The 23,019-nt window shown below is 40.6% G+C and overlaps 2 protein-coding genes and 1 long non-coding RNA gene across 4 annotated transcripts in view; 1 reads left to right on the top strand and 2 right to left on the bottom strand.

Moving 5' to 3' along the window:
* Positions 1-1,101: 1,101 nt before the first annotated feature.
* On the bottom strand, positions 1,102-10,449 carry dbpa (D site albumin promoter binding protein a). The gene is given in 5 exon segments (XM_058754364.1): positions 1,102-1,993; positions 2,867-3,111; positions 5,544-5,873; positions 5,876-5,974; positions 9,240-10,449. Coding segments are annotated over 5 exon segments (1,083 nt in total). The 5' UTR covers positions 9,433-10,449; the 3' UTR covers positions 1,102-1,777.
* A 2,613-nt stretch (positions 10,450-13,062) lies between these two features.
* znf865 (zinc finger protein 865) lies at positions 13,063-22,841 on the bottom strand. 2 transcript variants are annotated; one of them, XM_058752603.1, is made up of 3 exons: positions 22,441-22,841; positions 22,062-22,177; positions 13,063-19,684 (listed from the first exon to the last, which is right to left on the bottom strand). In XM_058752603.1, the coding sequence occupies exon 3, from the start codon at positions 18,881-18,883 to the stop codon at positions 14,330-14,332; it is 4,554 nt and encodes a 1,517-aa protein (XP_058608586.1). In that variant the 5' UTR covers positions 18,884-19,684; positions 22,062-22,177; positions 22,441-22,841; the 3' UTR covers positions 13,063-14,329. The 2 variants fall into 2 exon arrangements, with proteins under 2 accessions (XP_058608586.1, XP_058608585.1); XM_058752602.1 differs by having other exon boundaries at positions 22,486-22,841.
* An 82-nt stretch (positions 22,842-22,923) lies between these two features.
* The window catches only part of LOC131525230 (uncharacterized), a 38,293-nt gene continuing 38,197 nt past the window's right edge, over positions 22,924-23,019 (top strand). The window contains exon 1 of the long non-coding RNA XR_009267155.1: positions 22,924-23,013. This is a non-coding gene — a long non-coding RNA (uncharacterized LOC131525230). The remainder of the gene's footprint in view (positions 23,014-23,019) is intronic.

Here is a 23,019-nt window from a genome sequence, read left to right as displayed (position 1 = left end):
TATTCAAGCATATACTCATGTACACACATATATCTAGTGAGAGAATAGTTTAATATTTAATGTATAATATAATATTGTACTTTGTATGGTACAGTAGTATTAGGGTGCATGTTTTTTGGGGGGGGGGGGATGTGGGGTTAATTTAGAGGAAATGTATAGATATACTTGTGTAGGTCTATGTATATATATGTATACGATCCCTCATACAATAATCAATAATCATAAGAAATCATAAGAGAGCAAAGGTTATAGGCAAACAGGTTATAACTGTTGGGTTATGTGTGTCTGGGTCAAGAGACTGGGTGAGCACCATATAAAATGACGGTCGTAAACACAAAGAGTGGTTTTTCCTGCGGCGGAAAAATACGCAAGCATGCGCCGGCATGCAACCCACTCGCTGCCGACTCGACCTGGGTGAGAAATGCCACACCAGCACCGATCACAACGTCAAAAGCTCGAGGAAGAGAGAAAAAGAGAGAGAAAGGATATTGCTGTGTTTAACAGTTCTGTCGTTCACATCTTCAAAGAGTCTGTCTGTGCATATATATATATATATATATATATAACATACTGGCCATGAAAACCCAAGTCCAGTTTGTGTTCAAAAGTGTATGTATGTGTGTGTGTGTGTGTGTGTGTGTGTGTGTATATGTGTGTGTGTGTGTGCATGTGGACGTATTTGCTTTAACATTTAAATATATACACAGAAAAATCTTGTACACATTTCGCGACTCCTGAGACAGTGACAGGATGTAATGCCATCTTTCTCTCTCTCTTTCTCTGTCTCTCTCTCACCTCAGGATAAAACAAACACACACACTGAATTTTAAGAAAAGGAATCAAAGATACCAAAACAAGTGCTTGAACAAACCCATGATAAAAATTTGAAACTATACAGTTTTCATGTTCGCTATTTTTAGTTTCTCATCAGCTCCGTTTCTTTTTGTAACTCTTATTGACATCCGTCCCTTTAGTCTTGTTCTTCCTGACCAGCCTGACTGCTCCTGATGTTGAAAATATATCATTTAATGATAACGATCCTGACTTTTTCTTCATATAGCCCTCTTTCGGTCCAGCTCCCGCACCCACCCACCCTCCCATATATAAAATATACAAAAAAGATTATTTCCAAAATCTCATCGCCTGCCTGCTTCCGCAAGTATAAAAATATACAGTTTTCCTATGTCAAAATCTCTTTCACGCTCTCGCCGCCATCCGCGTTCCCTCCTCCGCCTCTTCATCTACTCTATTATAGCTGACCCTAACAGTTCAAAAATATACAATGTGTTTTTTTGTCATAGAAAAAATTACATCTCTACCACCTCCTGTATAACTCTCTCTCTGAGAAAATCATCCCGTATAGAAAGAGGATGTTCACAAGAGCTACGTGACGTTATAAATTATCTGCCTTTATGATCCGTGAGTATTTATGAGAGATTGGATTGCACATCCTCAGTCAAGGTTTGGGGTGTGTCGTAGAAGAAATGCGTTTGTGCTTACAGTACAGGTAGACCTTGTGCACATCCCTCGTGCTGGGGCTGCTCAACTTTGAACCACAATTTTCAAGTATTTGTTTCAACCAAGCACACCAGCTAATTCAACCGATCCCTGCACGTACGGAAAGAAATGTAAATCAGTGAACAGAGTATCGTAGTGCTTATTCAAAGCAAACGCTTCGAGAAAATGCTATTCCAGGATGAGTTGAACAGTCCTTGAATCGCTATTTCAAAATCAGTAATTGTGTCTTTCTCTTCATTCTGTTCTTCCTTTCTCCTTTTCATAAGTCTCCGTGGCGGCTCTCGTATTTGCTGATGATGTTGCGACAGCGACCCAGCTCTTTTCGCATATCGGCAACCTCCTGGCGAAGGGCGGCGTTCTCCCGTTCCAGGAACGCCGCTCGGACGGAAATCTGGTTCTCCTTCAATCGGCGGGCATCGCGAGAACGCTTTGCTGCTTCGTTGTTTTTGAAGCGTCGGTTCCAGTACTTGTCATCCTTTGGAGGTAAAAAAATGGGGAAAAGGGTCAGATCATAATTACGGATACATGATATATGAGTACCATTTGGGTTATTATTAGACAATATTACATGTTTTAATCATATCAGTTGATATTCAATATTTGTGCATGCTAATTTTTCGTCATGCTCACAAAACCGAGTAATTTAATAATCAAACTGTTAAATGTAATCCTCATAAAATGAATATTCATTTTTCATTCTATACTTAAATAAATTCATACATGAATTCACTTAGCATTTAAAACGACTGATTTTGGAGGGGTTTTTTTGTGTGTGTATGCATTTTATTTTTAATTTATTTACGCCAAATGTTATAAAATGTTAACATTGGCCATTTACCTGTTATTTACCATAATAATTAATAATTATTGGCTTCATATAAATTTAAATATCAGCTAGAATGTTAATATCCTTTATTATAATATAATCAGAACAATAACAGCTTATTTAAGCACAGAATTTTACAATGTTAATAACAATACGCTTGAAATTTTTTATAAGATAGATTTTTTTATAAGAGATTTTTATAATATTTAATTTGAATTGTCATAGACGTCTTGATAAAAACAATCAAGTTTATCTGGAATTTGGAAAACAATCATTTATCTATCTACCTATTGTGATATGTAATAATCAGAATAACAGCGGCTTATTCAAGCACAGAACCATACAGTTACAATGTTGGTGTTTTTTTTATAAAATGGATTCTTAGGATGCTGATTAAAACTATATTATCCTTTAGAGATTTTTATAATATTTAATTTTCATTGATTTATTTAATTGATTATTCATAGATGCATGATAAGAAGTTTGGCAAACAATGTCTAAAAATAAAATGTTCTGTAGTACCTTCTGTTCATCTGGCACCAGCATTTTGCGGGCCTTCTTGATCATGGGCTGAGGCTTCAGCTCTTCCTCTGTGAAGCGATGCCTGCGCGGGTCGAACGCCTCTTGGCCTGGCACACTGGACAGGGCGAGGTCAGCGGGGTCGGGATCAAAGTTCACCATGACATCAGCCACATTGGTGGGTGGCACCACCGGCGGAGGTGGGCAGGAGGGGCTCTGAGAAGGGTCAGGTGGTACAGTTTGAGCCCCTGTTGAGAAAAAAAAAGAAGCGTCAGGAAAAAATAGTCTCTCACATGTCGCAGACCACATGTTACCAGAAAGATGAAAACACCACGCGTCTGGGCTAAAAGCAAAGAGGATTATGAACAATACAAGAGTATGTTCCCTGACTAGATGCAGTGGCTTGTTTTGGCCACAAGGTTCCGCCAAAAGCCAACGTGGACACTTGCCAATTTCAGCAGCTGGCAGGCAAGGTCGACAAGCCAACCTGCAGTTTCAATTCATGTTATAAACATCCAGAGAAACACCATAAAACTGACCCTGAAAACGCTCACATTTTGTTCACGGCCGAGATCGTTTAAATTCATCGGGCCTCGTTTTCCAGCACTTTCCAGCACTTTACATTGCTTACTTCTCATATATTCTTCCTCTTTTTAGTGTGAAATATGCTTTTAGAGCAGCTGATAACACTGCGATTGGAAGGCGAGCACTTGACGTTAATTATGATACATTAGCTGTAATGGCAGTTTTTCTGCTTTAACTCTTCTGAGCTGCTGCTTTAAATTGTTCCTGAGTACAGAGTTCTTGCACAGATATAATGTATTTTGGGATACACACATATAATTAAGAGCTAATTATATGCAAGTAGCATTTGCTTTAAACATCGCTTGTACTGTTAATTTTGAAATAAGATAATTCTGTTTATTTCAACAACAGAACAATCCGGCTTCAGACTTAAAACAGCTCTCGAAAGTCCAATTTGCTCATGTAAACATAATCAAATTCTTTGTAATTTAATAATGAGCTTCTAAGCCTGAGCACTCAGGAGGCCTGCCAAAGATTTGTTTTTCATTCATTAAGACACACAAAGACCAACACAAAGTGATATAGGAAGATCGTTACGTAAAGCGTGCTCCCACCAAACCGACGTATTGTCCAGTTCCTGTACTAATCCACGTCTATCTGAAATCTAGCAAGGGAAAAAAAAGTGTTTTTTCCCATGAGCATGTACAAGACCAGCTGTCCTTTGGGCCTCTTCCTTTCTATGCGGGAGGAGACATAAACAAGACACAGCTGTGTGCACAATTCACATAGTACAACCTATACAAACACACACAATGACATACAGTGTTTATACTACCATACAAAAGCAAGCCCATCTATCTATCTATCTATCTATTCAGACCAATGCATCTTTCTCACTATATCGATCTATCGGTATATCTATCTATTAATCTATCTATCTATTAATTTATCTATCTATATATTGTTTTATACAAAGGCAAACCAAATGCAATATATCTATCATCTATCTATCGTTTTATCATTCTATCGATTGTTCTATCATTCTACCTATTGTTCTATCTATACATCTGTCTGTCTGTCTGTCTATCTATCTATAAGCAAACCAATGCAGTCTATCTTGCTCACTTTATCGATTCATCTATCTATATCAATATTTGTCTGTCTATCTATCTATCTATCTGTCTATACACACACAAGTTAATGTACTTTAAATATATAATTATAACCACATTATTAGCGCCACACATATCAATACACACAACTTGATGTTTCAGATGTTCAAACCATACCATTAAGAAAAGACAAATTCCAGGCATACATACATATATTTTAAAACTGATATCTTTTAGCTTTCTCTTTCTATCCCTCTTGCCCCTCCTTCTCCTCCCCTGTCCGTTCTTTCCCCTCAGTTTCTCTCTCCATTGCTCTCTGCATCAGCACGTGACAAGTCTACTGCACATGGCCCCAACGTGTGAGAGAGCAGGAGGGAGGGGGAGCGAGAGAGAGAGAGAGATAGAAAGATTTCAAAACATGCAATAGAAATGCACCCACATCTCCAGCGGTCCTCTCTCTCTCATTCTGTGCAGCATTTTGAAAATTCAAATGGATCTTTTTGTGAATACAGTGCAGAATACTGTACAATCATTTATATTAGTTTCAATTTAACAATGTCCAAAACTAAAGACATATTGGAAGTATTGCACTATGTGCAATCACTAATGCCATTACGTTAGGATTTCTTTTGCTTGATAAAGCTAAATTTGGTGCTTCCCCAAATAATACATGAGGTTATTATCTGCTCTGATGATTATGCTGTGAAGAAACATTTCCACTCTACACACACAGCTGTACCCTTAAAGCTTCAAAGCCTGCATTGCCCTGGGCTTCAGAGGCCAACAGTTTTAGACATCCCATCATGCCTCACTGCAGTCTACACGAGTCACTGAGACTGTCCTGCTCACGTTCACACCAATGCACACACTAAAATACACCAAAAAAGTGGTGGACACAAAATAACATTGTCGTACAGACAAACATTAATCAATCTGTGATATGCAACTATTTTAGACAGTTCATTAAAAACACAGTATGCGGCAACTAAACCATTAGCAAGCCATTATGATTCCTCAGAAATTAGAATGAAAAACATTCTTACCATGTAGACACTCTGGACCTCCCAGCAGTCCAGGGCCCTGCGGCACGTCCAGACCCAGTAAAGAGGATGATGAAGACGATGAGGAGAGGGAAGAGATGGAGGAGGCGGAGGAAGAACAGGGCGGAGAGGAAGAAGGTGGGCACTGGGAACTCTGGCTGGGTACGGCCGATTGCGTGCTCTGGGAAGGGACCTGAGCGGCCGTACTACAGGTGTTTCCCGATGGCATGCACCCCATCCCATTCTCCGTCAAGAACTCCTCCAGGTCCATGTACTGTAGCTGGAATAGTCCGCCGTCACACGGCAATGTACGCTCCCATAGCAATGGGCCGAGAAGGCAGACTGGTTAGTGGGACGCAGGGCGCCGTTCCCACCGTTCATGCCCCCAACTCCACCCAATGAATCCTCATCGGAGTCCAGAGGTTTGTCTTTATCTGAGAGTGGCAAAAAGAACAATAATCCATCAAATATGTTAACTTTTTTTATTTTATCATAAATAAATTAGCATATATCTCCGCCGTAGCCAGTCCCAAGCCCGGTTGAGAAAGGACGGTTGAGCGTGGGGCTAGCAACCCCACCCCTTAAAAACCTTTTGCTACGGAAATAACAGGTTGCCTCATGCACCAGACGGTGCGGAGAGAACTAAGAGAGAAATTAGCATATATAATTATACATTACTAAATGGGCCCAGGAATATTTCCAGAAACCACTGTCGGTAAACACAATCCGCCGTGCCATCCGCAGATGCCAACTAAAGCTCTATCATGCAAAAAAGGAAGCCATATGTGAATATGGTCCAGAAGCGCTGTCGTGTCCTGTGGGCCAAGGCTCATTTAAAATGGACTGTTTCAAAGTGGAAAAGTGTTCTATGGTCAGACGAGTCCAAATTTGACATTCTTGTTGGAAATCACGGACACCGTGTCCTCCGGGCTAAAGAGGAGGGAGACCTTCCAGCGTGTTATCAGCGTTCAGTTCAAAAGCCAGCATCTCTGATGGTATGGGGGTGCATAAGTGCATACGGTATGGGCAGCTTGCATGTTTTGGAAGGGACTATGAATGCTGAAAGGTATATAAAGGTTTTAGAGCAACATATGCTCCCCTCCAGACGACGTCTATTTCAGGGAAGGCCTTGTGTATTTCAGCAGGACAATGCAAAACCACATACTGCAGCTATTACAACAGCATGGCTTCGTAGTAGAAGAGTCCGGGTGCTGAATTGGCCTGCCTGCAGTCCTTTCCCCTATAGAGAGCATTTGGCACATCATTAAACGAAAAATACGTCAAAGACGATCACGAACTCAGCAGCAGCTGGAAACCTATCAGGCAAGAATGGGACCAAATTCCAACACCAAAACTCCAGAAACTCATAACCTCGATGCCCAGACGTCTTCAAACTCTTTTGAAAAGAAGAGGAGATGCTACACCATGGTAAACATGCCCCCGTCCCAACTATTTTGAGACCTGTAGCAGGCATCAAATTTGAAATGAGCAAATTTTTTGCATAAAACTGTAAAATTTCTCAGTTTAAAAATTTGTTATGTTCTATATATTCTATTGTGAATAAAATATTGGTTCATGTGATTTGAAATTCTTTTAGTTTTCATTTTATTCACATTTAAAAAAACGTCCCAACATTTCCGGAATTCGGGTTGTATGTCATTGGAAAGAAAATCTGCAAAATTCTGGATTTAATCACACAAAAAAAACTTTAATTTACCATAGCACAAAGCTCAAATTTTGTGCAAATTTAAATTTCAAGGGATGCATGATATATCAGTACCCTAACGGTTATCAGCAAGATTCAAGATTCATTTTAAAGGTACACTATGCAACTTTTGGAGTTCTAGTGGTTAATAAACAAAACTGCATGTGCCTTGCGGAAGAATAGTCTGAATATAAATGTAGGCATTCTGTAGTGATTAAGGATAAGACAAAAACATGGTTTGGAAGATTGATTAATGGCGTACTTGTATAAATTTTGTAAACTTTAACAAAAAAGTTTTAATATTAATTACACATTATTTGAATAGAAATTAATCATTTTACTATTTTAGTGTTTATTAGCTTTTATTTTTATATTATTTCAATGTTTTAATCCAAATATTTATTACTTTTTAATATATGTAGATTTAATTTATTTTTATTAAAGTTTTAGTTTATTTTAGTAATTTTTATGTTGATTTATTTTAATTACCACAAACAATTATCAGTACTTTTAGCTTTAGTTAACAACAACAACACTGCTGGATAATACGGAATACTTAATTCTGCAAGCCCATGTCCATTATTTTTACATTTAGATTATCTTCGTAAGTCGACTTCGAAAGTCCATCTTTAAAACACTAATAATTTAATAATACTGTTAGATGTAATCTTAAGCAAATCTCAAGATGAATATCCTTTTAGGATACTGTACATTATAATGTTTGGGTGCCGAAATTCACTTGTAGCATTTGAAATAATTGTCTTTTTAGTGCTTTATTTTTATGTAGACAAATCAGTATATCATTTTTAATTGGACGTTTATCGGTTTTCAACCATAACATGAAAATAAACAGTTTTAATACTGGTGCATCCCAACGTATTTCCACAAATAAACATGCCGCCCATGCATGAAGGCGTACAGAGTGCTTAATGAAAAAACAAATCTCACGAGTACATGACCCTTGAACTGCTGCAGTATCACAGCTGCAATGGGCTTAGAAACACACAATGCCATGTACATGGCTGGAATGCCATGGGCCAAGATGGAAGTCTCTTTCTCTCTGCCTGTCGCTCAGATGGAGAGATGAGAGATGTGGGGGGTTGGGGGAGGGGGGGATCTGGCTGGCAAATGAGAGTGCTGCATGAGTGCTTCTGAGGGAAGCAGGGAGCTGAGCTGTCATCTCCAGCACAGGGGCTTTTGAAGATGGAGCTGGGGAATATGCACTGCATAGTGATAGCTGGGAAAAAGCTGTGTTTTACGCTACAACAACAGTGTCCTGGCAAATGGGAAGTGGAGGAATGTTCAAGAGGTTGCAACCAATAAACTGGAAGAGGGAAACAACGGTAACAAATGGAAAGAGAAAGAGGATATCGATGTGGGAGTTTTCAACAAAACACAGCAGCGAAGGTGTCATTACACTGGAAAATGTACCAATAGCAAAGTCGTATTTAAAGAATGAACAAATACATTTTGATAAAACAACACTGGCCTTTTACTAAAAGTGCTGTCACAGTATCCATCCTCCTCTTCCTGATTACATTTAACCTTTCTAAACCTGAAGGGACGTGTACTATCCACAAGAGTGCGCAACTGAGCAAATAGTAATGTGTACATCCGTATTAAGACAACACCTCAATGCATTTTAGGATGGCATCCCTTTAATGGCAGCCATGGGAGCTTCAGAAATCCCTTTAAGAGAGGGGAGAGGCCCTTAATTTCTTTAATTTATAGTGAACCCATCAGTTCACATCATTTGTCATCGATTTAGCCATTGAGTCGAGGAAACAGCCTGACTGAGTGAAGAATAGAAGATGTTTCCTGGTTGCACAGAACTGAGGTAGATCAGCCTAGAGCTTGTGAGGCAACAAAAGTTATTGCTGCTCTCTATTGGTGATTTAACTACACTATAAGCAAAAATTACATTGTGGATAAAAGATTATTTTAACAGAGACACTGTTAAAATGGATTAGTGGATGAGATGGAGAGACAGTCACCTTTCATCTCAGCACAGCAGTCTTTCCCTCTCTGGTCCCCTTTAATAGGCAGCTGAAGAAGGGATTTCAGACTGGCCATGGAATTATTCAGGTGGCCATTGGTGGTGGTACCTGCAGGGTTGGCAGGACCGAGCTGTGGACTGGTCCCTGCTGGAAGGTCAGGTGGCAATAGCTGAGAAATTGGCCTGGACATTCCTCGGTGTAACACCTAGTCCAGGTTTAACCAGTTAATAACTTTTCAGATCACTGGACAGTTGAGCTGGTTGACTGAATCAAGTGTTCCAATCAAAAGTAGAAATGTACAAAAACACAGAGTTTGGCAGTAGTGTATGTATGGAAGTTCATGAGCATTTAAATTCGAATTCAAAGTCCTAATGCGTTCCCATTTGGAATCTGAAGTGAACTGACGGTCTGTATGGTCCGCTCAAGTGAGAAAGATGCCGGAGTTGTACTTCATCCTCTTCAAACGCACCGGCTCCCTTTAAAGAAGATTGTTCCGATTGTTTGGCGTTCAGTAAACCTTCCGTGGGATCGCCGCTCATTTGTTGACGTATGTCATCGCATTTAACTGGTGCTCCTCGCGGCCAGGACAGAAATATTCCCCGAAAAAACGAATGAGTTGGATTAGACGGGCGTCCATGGAGGCAGAGATACGATTGAGTCCCACACAGTCGGCAGGAAACTGCGAGTAAACTATAATATCAGACTGAATCGAATCAAGAGAGAGCTGGAAAAAACTCCGTGTGCAAATAAAAAGATGGTTCCCCTCTTCAGAATATAATAAACAATTAAACGTGAGCGGTGACGGTCAAGACTGATGGCTGTTATTATTCCTCTGCCCTCTATGTTGCTCTCTCTCTCTCGTTATTTTTGTAGCTAACCTCCGCAACCTCTTTCTTTCTTTCTCTCTTTCTCTCTCTCTTTCTTTCTTCCTTCAGGCACTCGGTAAAGCGAGCGCTCGGTATCGTAGCAAGAGTCAGCTGGAACGTACACGGGCAGCGCTCGTGACATCACCTCTCACGGGGGAACGGCACTGAAGGGCGGGGCTATTCATTATTCATTATACACACCTCCTCGATCAACGCCCACAATATGATAAACGAGTCGCTCTGGCCAATTGAAAGTGTCCCTGTTTACATATTAATGTCAGACCACCCCTGTTTTTCACTAACCTCTTCTGTGCCGTTACATTATCATAGATCGAACTAATTTGAACGGGAGGCTACATGCATCCAAACAGCAGGACAAAGGAGCTCGATAAGTGCGTGTCAATGACAAAAGGGAATTTTAAAAAGTGCTTAGTTCTTACTTTGTTTTTATGTTGGCTTTTGGAAAGAATATTTGCAGCATTCTCAACAAAAATCTTGATTCCACGACTAAAAATGCTTTGCTTACTCCTTACATTGCTTCCTTGAACAATCTTAATCATGATGATAAAAAAAAATGATAAAACGACTTTGAATTAACACTATTCATAAAAAATGTGTACGTAAGAATCACATTTGTAACTTTGACACAGCGTGATATAATTTATCTATAAATGCGCTACAGAAGTTCCCTTGCAATTATCTGCTGGGCTGCAATGATGAGTATACAGTGGCAATATTGTCTATGAGAATGTGCCTGCGAATGTAAACAGACATGACAGAATCAATAGATGCAAAGGCACAAAGACTATTATTGGAATTTCAATAACATTCGTCTGGTCCGTCCAGGTTTAAACTGCGACTGCTTTTTCTAAGCATCATCATATTCATTCATTCTCTAATTTGTTGCTAATTGTCATTGGCTAGAATAAGTCAAAAAACGTGAGCATGTCGGTTTGGCCGACACAAATGTATTTCCACAGTACCTTAAGGCCAGCACTAGACCTCGTAGCAAGCACATGGCTCAGGCACGCGCGATCGCTACCTACCGGCGGCCTCTCCTTCACGCGATTGGTCTAAAGTAGGTCAGTATCTGCCCTTCGCCAGATCCGATTGGACAAAACTAGGTCAGTCGCTCCTCCCAGAGTTCTCCCCATGCTAGTGCCGCGTGAGATGGGAGTAAAACAACATGCAAAGGCGGCTTGGTGAGATCTTTGTGGATTAGTGCCGGCAACTCTTGTCAGATGCAGAGATCAAATGGAATCTGCCTTTGCGTGTTTAAAAATGAAAACAAATACGAAGAAGGTTCCATCCACAGGGATTCTTTTGCACAGACTGCAGTTTTCGACCACACAGCTGATAGGTTTACTATGCACAATTTAAAGTGTGTAAAATTATGATAATATCCCTTTGAAATAATATGAAACTATCTGATCCTTTTTAAGTTGTATGCACGAAAGGGCAAAATGTAAAGAATTTTTCTGGATCTGATTTACAATCGCATAGTAAACAAGATAGTAACTTATATACATATGTGTGAACCACCATAACCTTTGACAAGAATTTCCATGGCTTTCATTCCTTAACGATTCAGCGTTTGCAGAGTCACGAAGAACCTATAAATATGAGAGAATTTTTAAATGGTGACTTTTAGGCCTCATAGAATCCATTTTTAAAAGTTTTAAACCCATGGAAATTTCTATAGTAGACATTTTTATAGCTAGTTATGCTCATCTCAATATTTCATTGCATAGAAATTGTTCTTCATAAGTGGGTTTTAAACCCATGGAAATTTCTATAGTAGACATTTTTATAGCTAGTTATGCTCATCTCAATATTTCATTGCATAGAAATTGTTCTTCATAAGTGGGTTTTGAAAGGCGTTTAACCAGTGATAAACAACTGAAAAGGTTATGGAAAATTACTGGTAAAAAAGATGTGTGAAATGCAATTAAGGATTATTGACTTTTCTTTATTTTCTTTATTTATAGAGACTGGGGTGTATTTCTATTTATAAGGCAGGCACCAGTCTTTTGTATTAATTTAAAATATAATGTTGAGATTAAGAACCTCAAAAGATAGACTTATGTTTCATCCTGGTTTACAAGCAAGCATGTTGTAAAAGCACTCAGAAGAACCAATACATAGATGGTGAAATAACGAACAGAGCAAAACTAGAAAAAAATACACTCGCTATGTAAATTTCTATAACTTTTTCAGGCCAATATATCTCAACTTTGCCTGAAATTTCAGATAAATCCAGGTTTTCTCTGAAATCTGTATATGGATTATGTAAAGGAGAACAGTTCTAAAACAAAACATTAGAATACAAAGACTGTTACAGTAACTTTAAATCTGAAACTGCCTTATACTAGTGTAAGGCTTATACTAGTACAACGTAACAGATTTGGAAACAGAATTGTTGGTATTCTGTTCAGCAGCCTGCACTGCACAAGCCTTGCAAAGCAAATCGAGTTGATTTGATTTCTGAGGCCTCTGCACACACAGAGAACATTACCGCCACCTAGTGGACATTGTTTGCAACTTGCAGTTTCATGTTAATTTCAATTAAGGTCATGCGAGATGATGTCCTGTATTGAACTCATTAAACTTTTGCTTGGAGTCACCCGAGAGAAACTAAGTGAACAGACGGTTGTGTTCCTCTGACACACCAAACCAAAATACCCTTAAGGGCATTCTTCCCTCCACCTCTAATAGTGTATGGCACTGCATAGGGCATGTGCCAACACATGTGAGCTGTAAACAGCCCCATCCAGCAGAACTAGGCACCATGGCACCAGGTGCTAAACACCTGGTCGTATCCTCTCATTTGATGTTTATAAATCATTTAACTTTCATGCCATAAATAACCAATTAACCCAATCTGCTTACCGTCACGAAGAGGCAAAGCTCCGCTTCTCATAAACATTCAGAAGAAACACTCAGAACAAAGACCGTACATTTTCTATCTTTTTATTTGCTTTCTGAGAAACTCAACATTTCTGTTGACTCAGAAAAAGAAAACAGTTGTTTAGTATTTATATTTTGTATTTTAGTTTACTGAAAGGGAAACATTGGGACAGTAAAGCTAAGTAAAGTATTGAGAATGAATACAATAGTGTTGGGAAAGCTGGGCTAAACTGTGGTTTGGGTTAAACAGATCAAAGGGGCAGGGAACAAAAATCACACCGATACATATATTCCCCACATCTTACAATGACAGACCCTGCCACAAACCCACCCACCCCAAAAATAGTAAAAATGATTTAAAAAAAAAAAAAAAAAAAAACGTATACTTTGAATAATAAAAAAAGAAAGAACACAACTGTTACATAATAAAATATAATACGCATTGTACAGTACAGACTGGCTATTCCTTGCTCCCGCTAGCCAATCTCACAACCAAAGACATTAACACTTGCCATAGAAACACCTGCAAAGGTTTCTTTACATATTTCTTAAAAAACAGATGACATTAAACACAGGAACATGGCATTAGCAACACCATTCTGTCCCCTCCGCATCAGCTCTGCAGAATATTTTGCACGTTTTGACAGTTTCACTGCAGCGAGTCCTCTTTGAGACACTGTTCAATTCAACAATGGAGTGTCATAATTGAGGTTGTTCATAGGGAATACACACACTATGTACTTGATTCTCTTCCCAAAACCAGTAACTTTCAGTTCCAGGTCAAACATTTGCATTTTAACATGAAGACAGCAAAAGGGGGGGAAACAAAACAACACCTCAATGAACAAAAAAGCTACGTATAATTGAGAGTAAACAAAGGCTATACCGTTAAGCTCTGAGTACTGGGGGGAAACTAGTTTAGAGAATAGATTGTTACTGTTCAAATTAGTTCACTTTCACTGGTATGCATCCATCATTGCAGCACAAATAAAGTTACGAAAATACATAATGAATGCATTTTTAGAGGATAGAGATGCTACCATTACAACAAAGGTGCTACCAAAAAACAGTTCCATAATCTAGAATATTCTTCCCCTTTGGAGAAACCGTGTTAGAGATCCATGTCGATAATGGATGGTTCTTTAGGTACAGGCTTGTTTTCACGTCAACTGAGTCTTTGATTTTTAAGAGGCACTCCCCTGGTTATAGTCTGATCACGTTTAAGGAGTTCCACCAAAGTCCTCTATGCCTACTTTCACGTGATCCTTGCCTCGAAAACATCAGTTTTTAAGGCCTTTATAGATGTCAATTTACTTAGTGCCTGTAACCTGTCACAACTGTTGATCTTTCAGTCTGGTCCTCTGCCTTCTGAACATTAGTCCCCTTTATTGACATTTTGATTCCTCTACTGACACGCCGACAAGCAAATCTGTGGCGCTGCAGGAGGGTGCCGTTCCAGAATCTAGAGGGACATCGAGAGCAAGAGAATGCCCCTTGAGACAGGTGGTGGGCCCGATGACGGAGAGCTGTCAGTAGCCTTCGAGAACGTTTTCCACAAACTATGCAGCGCAGGCGAGTCTGACGGCCATGTTTTCTTGGCGGATGCCTGGTCACACGGTGCACTGAAAGAGTTATGCTGCTTGAGAAAGTGGTAAAGGGACAGACAGGGCAAGAGTATGACTTTAAGGGAACGATGAGAGAACGCAGGCCTCTAAACCTTAACCGCCCTACACGCCATGTGCCTCCACCTACATTTAAACCAAGCCCTCCTCCAGTAAACTTGGCCCATTTCAGCTGAGCTATCCACTTCTTCCTCTTTAGCTGCTGCTGAAGCCTGCACTTCTTTCGTTTTAAATACATATGCCTCCTGGCAATTTCGTAAGCACTGAATCCAGCCATCAACTGCATGCTACTAGCCAGTTTATATTTTTTCTTTTTTTTTTTTTTCTTCCTCTGGGTGCCATCTCCCTGGGCCTGAGGGCTTTGCTGTAGATGTTGAGACTGCATCGAAAAGGGGTGCTGTTGCTGGTGGTGTTGAGTGTGCTGGGGTGGTGAAATGTGGATATGAGGTGGAGTGGAATGAACAGTGTTACTTGGAACCCCTGAATAAATTAGCTGCTTCCCGCTGATTGGTTGTTGAAGCTGGAGGGGACCCATAGTGGGGTTTGAGTAGTGCAGATGTTGGGGGTGTGAAGTCACATTTGAACTGTGATGTCCTGATTCTGGAGTGTAGAAGAGCGGAGAATAACCAGCAGGCTGAGGATGCTGCGTGAGAGCGATGGTTGAATGGGGCTGTTGTACTCCATGACTTCCACTTTCGGGTGTTATATGAAGGAGTGCATTGGTTGCAGCCTCACTCTCGGAGACAGATGGGGCAGTTCCAATAGATTCACTTCCTGTTGGTTGTGTCGTTGGCCCAGTACGAGTCAAACCGTGTTGAGATAATCTATGTCTGGTCAGGCTATTGGAGTAGGAAAACGCCTTACCGCACACTTCGCACGAAAACAGTTTCTCCCCTCCGTGTTCGTGAATGGCTTGGTGATGGGCAGTCAGGTGGAAGTGATGGCGGAAAGATTTCCAGCAAATCTCACATGTATATAGCTTAGGAGGGGGTTGGTTGCTTGTGCTAGCATTAGATCCTTGAACTTTATCCTGAGAATAGGAGTAATAAGCGCCAGGGTTGGTCTGATTGGTTTGATCAGGTTGATCTTGATTAGCGGGTGCCCCTTGATTTGCAGCAGATTTGGTTTTACTCCGCCTCGGCTTGAAATCTCCCCGTAGATGCAGCTTTTCATGCCTTTTCAGACTCTGTGCATATCCAAAATCTTTTCCACAAAGGGTGCATTTGTAGTTCTTCTCCCCCGAGTGAACAGTCTGATGTTTGGTAAGGTGAAACGGCTCCCGGAAGTCTTTACCACAGATGTCACAATGAAATGGCTTTTCCCCTGTATGCACGCGTTCATGCCGACGCAAGGTCTCACGTCTGCTAAAGCCCCGCCCACAAACAGTGCATAAATAAGGCCTTTCAGAACCATCTCCAGCAGCACCATTGCTTCTCCGACGTTTCACTCCTTCTCCTGGAGCCCCACCAGGTCTCGGCTCTCTTTTCTGTCTGGGCTTCCGTGGCCGCTTGGGTTTGGCATTAGGATTGTTGGCATTCTGTGAGTTAGGCTGCTGCTGCTGCTGCTGCTGCTGCTGTTGTTGGGTGGGGTGAGATAAAGGTATCATTGAACCACTCAGGCATTCTTCATTCCCGCCATTTCCTGCAGATGTAGATGAAGAGGCACCCATAGACCCGAAGCCAAGCCCTCCTAGCAGACCTCCGATAATGTCTCTCCGTTCCTCTCGTCCCCCAGTATTGTTCATCTCAGCAGGCAAGACAGAGGCGGCAGCAGCTGCAGCAATGGCAGACATGGCACTACTGGTGACTTCATCCTCAGAGTCATCCAAAAGAGAGGAGAGAGGCAGATGAGACTGCGGTTGGTGATGGTGCTGCTGATTTTGAGGGTGTGGATGAAGTGTGGGGGCTAAAGGAGCTTTTCTGAGGGCCGGACTCGACATGCTGTTGCTACATGAGTCTCCAGAGTAGGATGATGGGTTGGCCTGTTGACGACGATAGTCATCGACTCTGTAGGAAGTTTGGTAAGGATCTCTTGAATACTCAGGATTATACTTCTCTTCAGTTTTGCCCACAGGATTTTGATTAACACTTCTTCCCTGTGAATACATACTGTCACAAGACATCGCTGTGCCGTCTTCATTTTTGCAAAATACCAATTCTTTTGTGTCATCCATTTGTCCACCTGAAAAGTCACTTTCAACCTTGCCCTCTACTGAACTTATTGAGCTACCATCGCTGCTTCTGGATCTCCTCCCTGGCTTGCCACAGTTGCCTGATGCAGCATGGTTAAGCAAGGAAGTGCTCTCTCTAAAGCAGCGGCCACAAGCAGGGCAGCGGTAGGGCTTCTCTTCATGAATTTTCTCATGTCGAGTGAGAGATTCTCTGCGGTTGAATGAACGCTCACAGACAGAGCAGGCGTATGGACGAGCCCCAGAGTGGATAACGCCATGCTGAAGAAGGTGCCCTCTCTTCTTGAACCCCTTTCCACATTCATTGCAACAGTATGACTTATCTGGACTTGAGCAAGTGGAAGACATGGGGTCTGTATTCTCATGCTGATGGTGAGCATTTTGCGAAATTCCATCTTGTGTTGAGTGGGGTAGATCTGACTGATGCTGATGACTTGGGTTTGTGTTTGTGCTGCTGTTGGGACCACCACCATCCTGTTCATGGCAGCGTATGTGTCGGCGAAGGCTTGGGAGGTGGGTAAAAGACTTGCCACACTCTCCACAATGAAAGAGAGGCTCTTGCTCTGGCTGTGTGATATTGGGAGTCATTGATTGCTGATTTTCGGGCTTGGGGTTTTGAGAGATATTGGATACCAGCACAGAAGCAGAATTTGAAGATGGGGCAGAGGAAGAGGAGGAGGAGACAGTTGAAGAAGAGGAGGATGGTGTTGACGAGGAGAGGATGGAGGAGGGGTCACCACCAAGACCCCTCATACCAACCCCTCCACCTCCTCCCACAAGACCAGAGGACCCATCATGACCATGTGCCCCAGAGCTGGCATGGCAGTTAGCACTGCTTGTACTACTGTTACTGTTATTTTCTGTCTTCCTCTGGGGCAGGTAGCCAGCCATGGCTTTCTTTCTCCTGCTGCCACTACCTCCACTTCCTCCAGCCCCAGATCCACTATCTCCTTTCCCATCATCTTTTGGTATGGAGAGATGGAGTGGGAGTGGCAAAGGCAGGCCTGCTTCTTGTTGCATTAGAGAAGCCAGCTGATTAGATGAAAGAACAGGAATACCTTGGAAATCAAAACCACCAAGAGGTGAAGGTTGGGGGGCAGGGTGTAGAGGATGGTGTGGATGCGCATGGCTGTGAGGGTGGGACAACGCATGAGGTGGTAGCTGCTGCTGCTGTTGCTGGGGCTGGGGAGTTGGATGGCCATGGGTGTGGGAAGGATGGAGGGCTGGAGGTGGAGCAAGACCTGTATTTGAATCCGCAAGGCCGAGATGATTATGGGGACCCTGCTGAACTAGAAACTGTTCTAAACTGGCGTTTGTGGGCACTCCAGAAAACAGGTATTGGTTTGCAGCGAGCATGCAACTGAACTGCTGGTGTAAACTTCTTGCATCAGACTGGGCTCCAACTAATCCAGCCACTGAGCTGCTACTGCTGGGGGGATTATTAGAAGTGGTGGTTGAACTTGAAGGGGAGGGCGAAGACGAGGATGGCCCAGGAGATGGCTGAGGAACAGAGAGGCCAGGGTGCAAGGGTGGTGGCGGTGGTGCTGATGTTACAACTCCTCCAATTACCCCAGAGCCTCCTCCAGTACTTCCTCCAGCAAAATCGAAACGCCCCATTCCTGAGTGAAGTTGCTCCTGCGCTAGAGCAGCCTCAGCAGGGTGAAATGTGCGTAGGAACTGTGGATACCCAGAGGCAGAACTGCCACTCCCGCTGCTGCTGCTCATCTTGCTTGATTTGCGTGTGCTTTGTGAAGATGAGGATTGAGTTTGTTGTGGAAGAGGTGGAGGGGGTGCACTCATTTTGGCAAATAAGGATGAAGAATCCGCAAATGCATTACTTCTAGATCCTTGAAGGGAACCGAGACCAAGCCCAGACAGGAGGCCACCAGATGCCTCACTCTGTTGTTGCTGCTGCTGTTGAAGCTGCTGCTGGTGCTGAAGCTGGACCTGCTGTTGGTGCTGCAGTTGTCTTTCCAGCCCCAGTCCTTTGAACTGGTGAGCCTGGTGTCCACTTAGCATTTCTAAAATGTCCATAGGGTACTTTCCAAACTGGAACATCTCCCTCTCACTGTTGAGGGGTGTTCCTAGGATTTTTTTGTCCCTGTTCACTTGTTACTGCAGTAAAGTGGACAATGTAATCTAACCTAAAAGATGTGCAGAAAAAAAATCTGGCACTAGGGCTACTAATAATCAATATAAAGCTTTAAAGTAATCTGCTAGCAGCTCCAGTTTTTACAAATAAATGCCTGTGTGGGAGTAATTTGTCTGATGTTATGACTGTCCATCCCAAACAAACAGAGTTTTGGCTATAGTAGTGGGCCACTACATGTGATAAAACTCTGGAAGTCTTGGATTAAATAATCATCTATAAATATAAAAAAAGGGTAAAGGTTGTTTACAATATCATGCAATAAACACAGGTCCGCATTAGTCTTTCAAAATTACTATATCTACAGTTGAAACAGTAAAAACATGTCTACTAATATCATATGAAAATTTGCTTCACAAAATGTGTTTCACTAAAAATCAAACCATTTAGTGTTGAAAGCCACTTAAAACTGAAGCAACGAGGGAATGTCTTTCTTTCTTGATATTGGTGTATTCCTTTGACAACTTCTGAATAATATGGTCCCACTTTTTGATTTCCTCAGTAATGTCTTCATTTAACGAGAAAATTCTGGTGAGCAACTTTTTTTTTTCCCAATTGTTCCAAGTTGGAGTGAAAAGGTGAAAGGTCAGATAGTCCACAGGGTGTATCCAACCTCTGTCTAGAACACCTCAGCTGGAAGACCACAAACACAGCACAGTGGTATGACCAAGTAGTTCTTCCTCCTCTCTGCCGTGGGCACCCCGTTAGTCCTGATTTAAAGAAAAGAGAGATCAAAAATAGTAAGAAGGTTTTTAAATCAAAGGACAAATATTTCAAAAGAATATCAAGAGATTGGTACAAACAAGACATGAGAAGCAATGACTCACAAACCAAATGCAAAGCATAACTTTCTACCACAATTCACAAAACATCACAATCTACCACAAAAAAATCCTAAAGACACAAAGATAAAAACATAAAACACAACAAAAGATAACAGACATAAATCATAATAGAAAATTTGTAGAACTCTAATGGTAAAAGTAAAAAAAAAAAAAAACACTAACTAAATACCTTAAAACAGGGATGTCAGAACTGTTACTTTTGTACAACAATACCAAAAATAATTACTCAAAAAAAAAAAAAAAAAAACTTACAGCAGCGTTTACTTAGTATAGAAATGCATGATACTGCATAACCAATGTTTCAATTTAATGTTTAAATATACACATTAATATTTAACTTTATGAGCTACTTACATACAGGAGCATGTTCAATGTAATTTTTCAACAGTTCAATATTATTTTCCTGTGGTGTTGAAATGTATGGAAAGGTATGGAATAACAGAATTTCACTGGCATTGGTATCAACTTATGCATTTTAATTTACCTTAAAATAATATTGACAGAAAACAAACCATAAACAGCTGACATCTCAGATCCAATTTTTTTCACAATTTAAAAAATTAGCATGAAGCTAATAACTCCATCTGTGTTGCCAAATAGCACTGCTATGACATACAAACATTATTCATGGATAACATGCACACTGTAACTGAAGAAACAAGCAAATAAAAGCACATTCGTTAATATAAACGATTCACATTCATTCACACATTCCTGTAAGGAATGCAAGGTAACAGCTACAACTGTTTAAAAGACCACTGGTTCTTTTACTCAGTGTAAAGAGAAAGCATAAATTTTACACTTTTGTAATTTATCACATTCTTTTGAACTTTCTATTCAAGGAATCCTGAAAAAAAAATTCTAAATTAGTCCTTAGAAGTCCTTATAGCTTTCAAAAGGAAATGAGCTGCAACTATTTAAAAGACCACTAGTTGTTTTACTCAGTGTAAATAAACGTCACCAAATTAGTCACAAGCTCATGCATACCTAAAAATAAAAATGAAACTTTAATATTTAGTTAAATAAAGGAATGTTAGCATATAACATGCAACGTAAGAATAGTATATTATTATTTTTTTTGCTATGGTATCCAAATTGGTATTAAATAACATGAAATTTCACTGGTAACAACTACTGAAAACGTAACATTACAACAACACTACAGTATAGTAATACTGACAGATTACCCAAAACATAATGCCTGACGTCTGAGGGCTAAGCCAAAATAACATGTTACCAGGTTAAAATCAGTTTGAGGTTATCAGGTGTATCTAGGTCTGAGATGAACTGTGCATCCCGCTGTCAGATATGCAAGGTTTGTTATGACACAAGCAAAATTTATTCTAAGCAACTACATAAGTAGCCTATTTTTCATAATATACATAATTAAGAACTAAGCAAATAACAATAATAAATTAATAAATAAACTGTCCACATTCATAAATTGCAAACAAAGTGGTCCTTAGAAATTATAATAAGAACTTGATTTTGATAGATATTATATTTGTCAAAAGTAGCCTAACTCAACTGAAACTATTTAAATGACCACTGATTGTTTTACTCAATGTAAAAAAGCACCCAAACTTGCACAGCAAGTAATTTATTAAATAAACAAATAAATGACTGTCAATAGTGACCCAATTTACCTTGAATTGATTTCTAAAGACAGGTATATAAATAAATACTGAGGTAAAACCACACCAGCCAAAACAGTTAAAACAATCATCCACACATTCCAAAACAAACTGGTATATAGTCCTTAAACCTGTCAATATCAAATGCTTATATCTGCACAAATCAAATCCCTATATTAGTCAAAAGTAACTGAACTGACACTACTTAAAAATACCAATGGTTGTTTTACTCAACGTAAACAAAGGTGACCAAATTCACACTTGTACAGCAATATATGTATTAAGCAAACAAACAAATGGCTGTCATTTACATGAATTCACCTTGAATAAATATGTATTTTTAATGTAAATATACAGAAAAACTTGTCAAAGTTATAAAGAATGCTTGTCAAATGTAACTGAAATGCAAGTAAAAACACTGTCATTCTAATACCAATAACTCCAATAAGAGAGCATGCATGGAAAAATAATCAATAATCAGCAACTCACTGGGGGTGGAATAAAAATCAAGAGCTCAGCAAAGAAAATCAAATGACGGCACATCACAAACAAAGGACAAAATATCCACGCAACTACAATTCCATTCCATTGTATAACTGAAAACTTACCAAAGCCTTTGCAGGTTGAAAGAAAAGCGCCGATTGTTCTCCGGGACGGTTGTGTGGACTGTGAAGGGGGATGAGGGAGAGGGGAGAGCCGAATTCCCTTTTTCAATCACATCCCTCTATGGCACAGCAAAAAGTTTCAAAATAAAAAATGACAGCAAAATCAGAGCTGTTAAAAGTACAAACAACTTGGCATCATCATGCACTAATTCAGCTTAAATGTGCGTATGCTACTCGTTGCGTAGAGGCTAACAACATGACAGAAAAACAGAAACATAAACAAGAAAGTGACTGTGAGTGCAGACAGCCCGTCAGATGAATTCAGCCTATAAGCCCACTTCACTCTGCTAGCCTCTTAGCTAGCTAAATAAAGACGTCGTACCTTTTACATTGCAACAGAATGCATTCAAAAGCTTTGGTATCCCACCTGCTCGTGAACGGAGAAAGTCCTCTCGAAGAGCAATGCGTAAAAATTATAATGCTAAAAAGGGCGCCGAAAGCGTAGATGTGCACAAAGGCGGTTTCCGATTTCAGGTTAGCAGGTCATTTTTCCTCATCCCGTGGAAAAACACTCTCGCAGGCCTCTCCATCGCTTTCGATCCGTTAAACAAACCCCAATTTCCGCTGGCTGCGCTCGCTAACGCTCAACCTCGCGCGAGACCGTTCTCACCCTAAGATTTCGACCGAAACTGCTCTTCCAGTCCGTTTTCCGCTTAAATTTTTTGCGGATTATGGTCGGCCAAATATTTTCCGCCCCGTGTCAATTTTTAGTGCCCCCGTCTTCCTTTGGGTACTTCTGTTCGCCTCACAGTGGTCGTTTCCGGGCAGTGATACAAGTTCCGGGTAGTGTTACGTGTTAAATCGTCCGACATTGTCCTGTTTGGCGCACTGAAACCAGTATGTGATGAAGTGGGGTCAAAGAAAGGCTTTTTCATTCGTGGTTTCGTTCCATAATGTGAGT

Source organism: Onychostoma macrolepis, chromosome 19 (genome assembly GCF_012432095.1).
Source record: "Onychostoma macrolepis isolate SWU-2019 chromosome 19, ASM1243209v1, whole genome shotgun sequence".
NCBI classification, from domain to species: Eukaryota; Metazoa; Chordata; class Actinopteri; order Cypriniformes; family Cyprinidae; genus Onychostoma; species Onychostoma macrolepis.
This window is presented reverse-complemented; position numbering and strand designations above follow the sequence as displayed.

Coding starts and splice junctions, on each gene's coding strand:
- znf865 (XM_058752603.1), bottom strand. CDS start 18,883: ATGTTCCAGTTTGGAAAGTACCCTATGGACATTTTAGAAATGCTAAGT.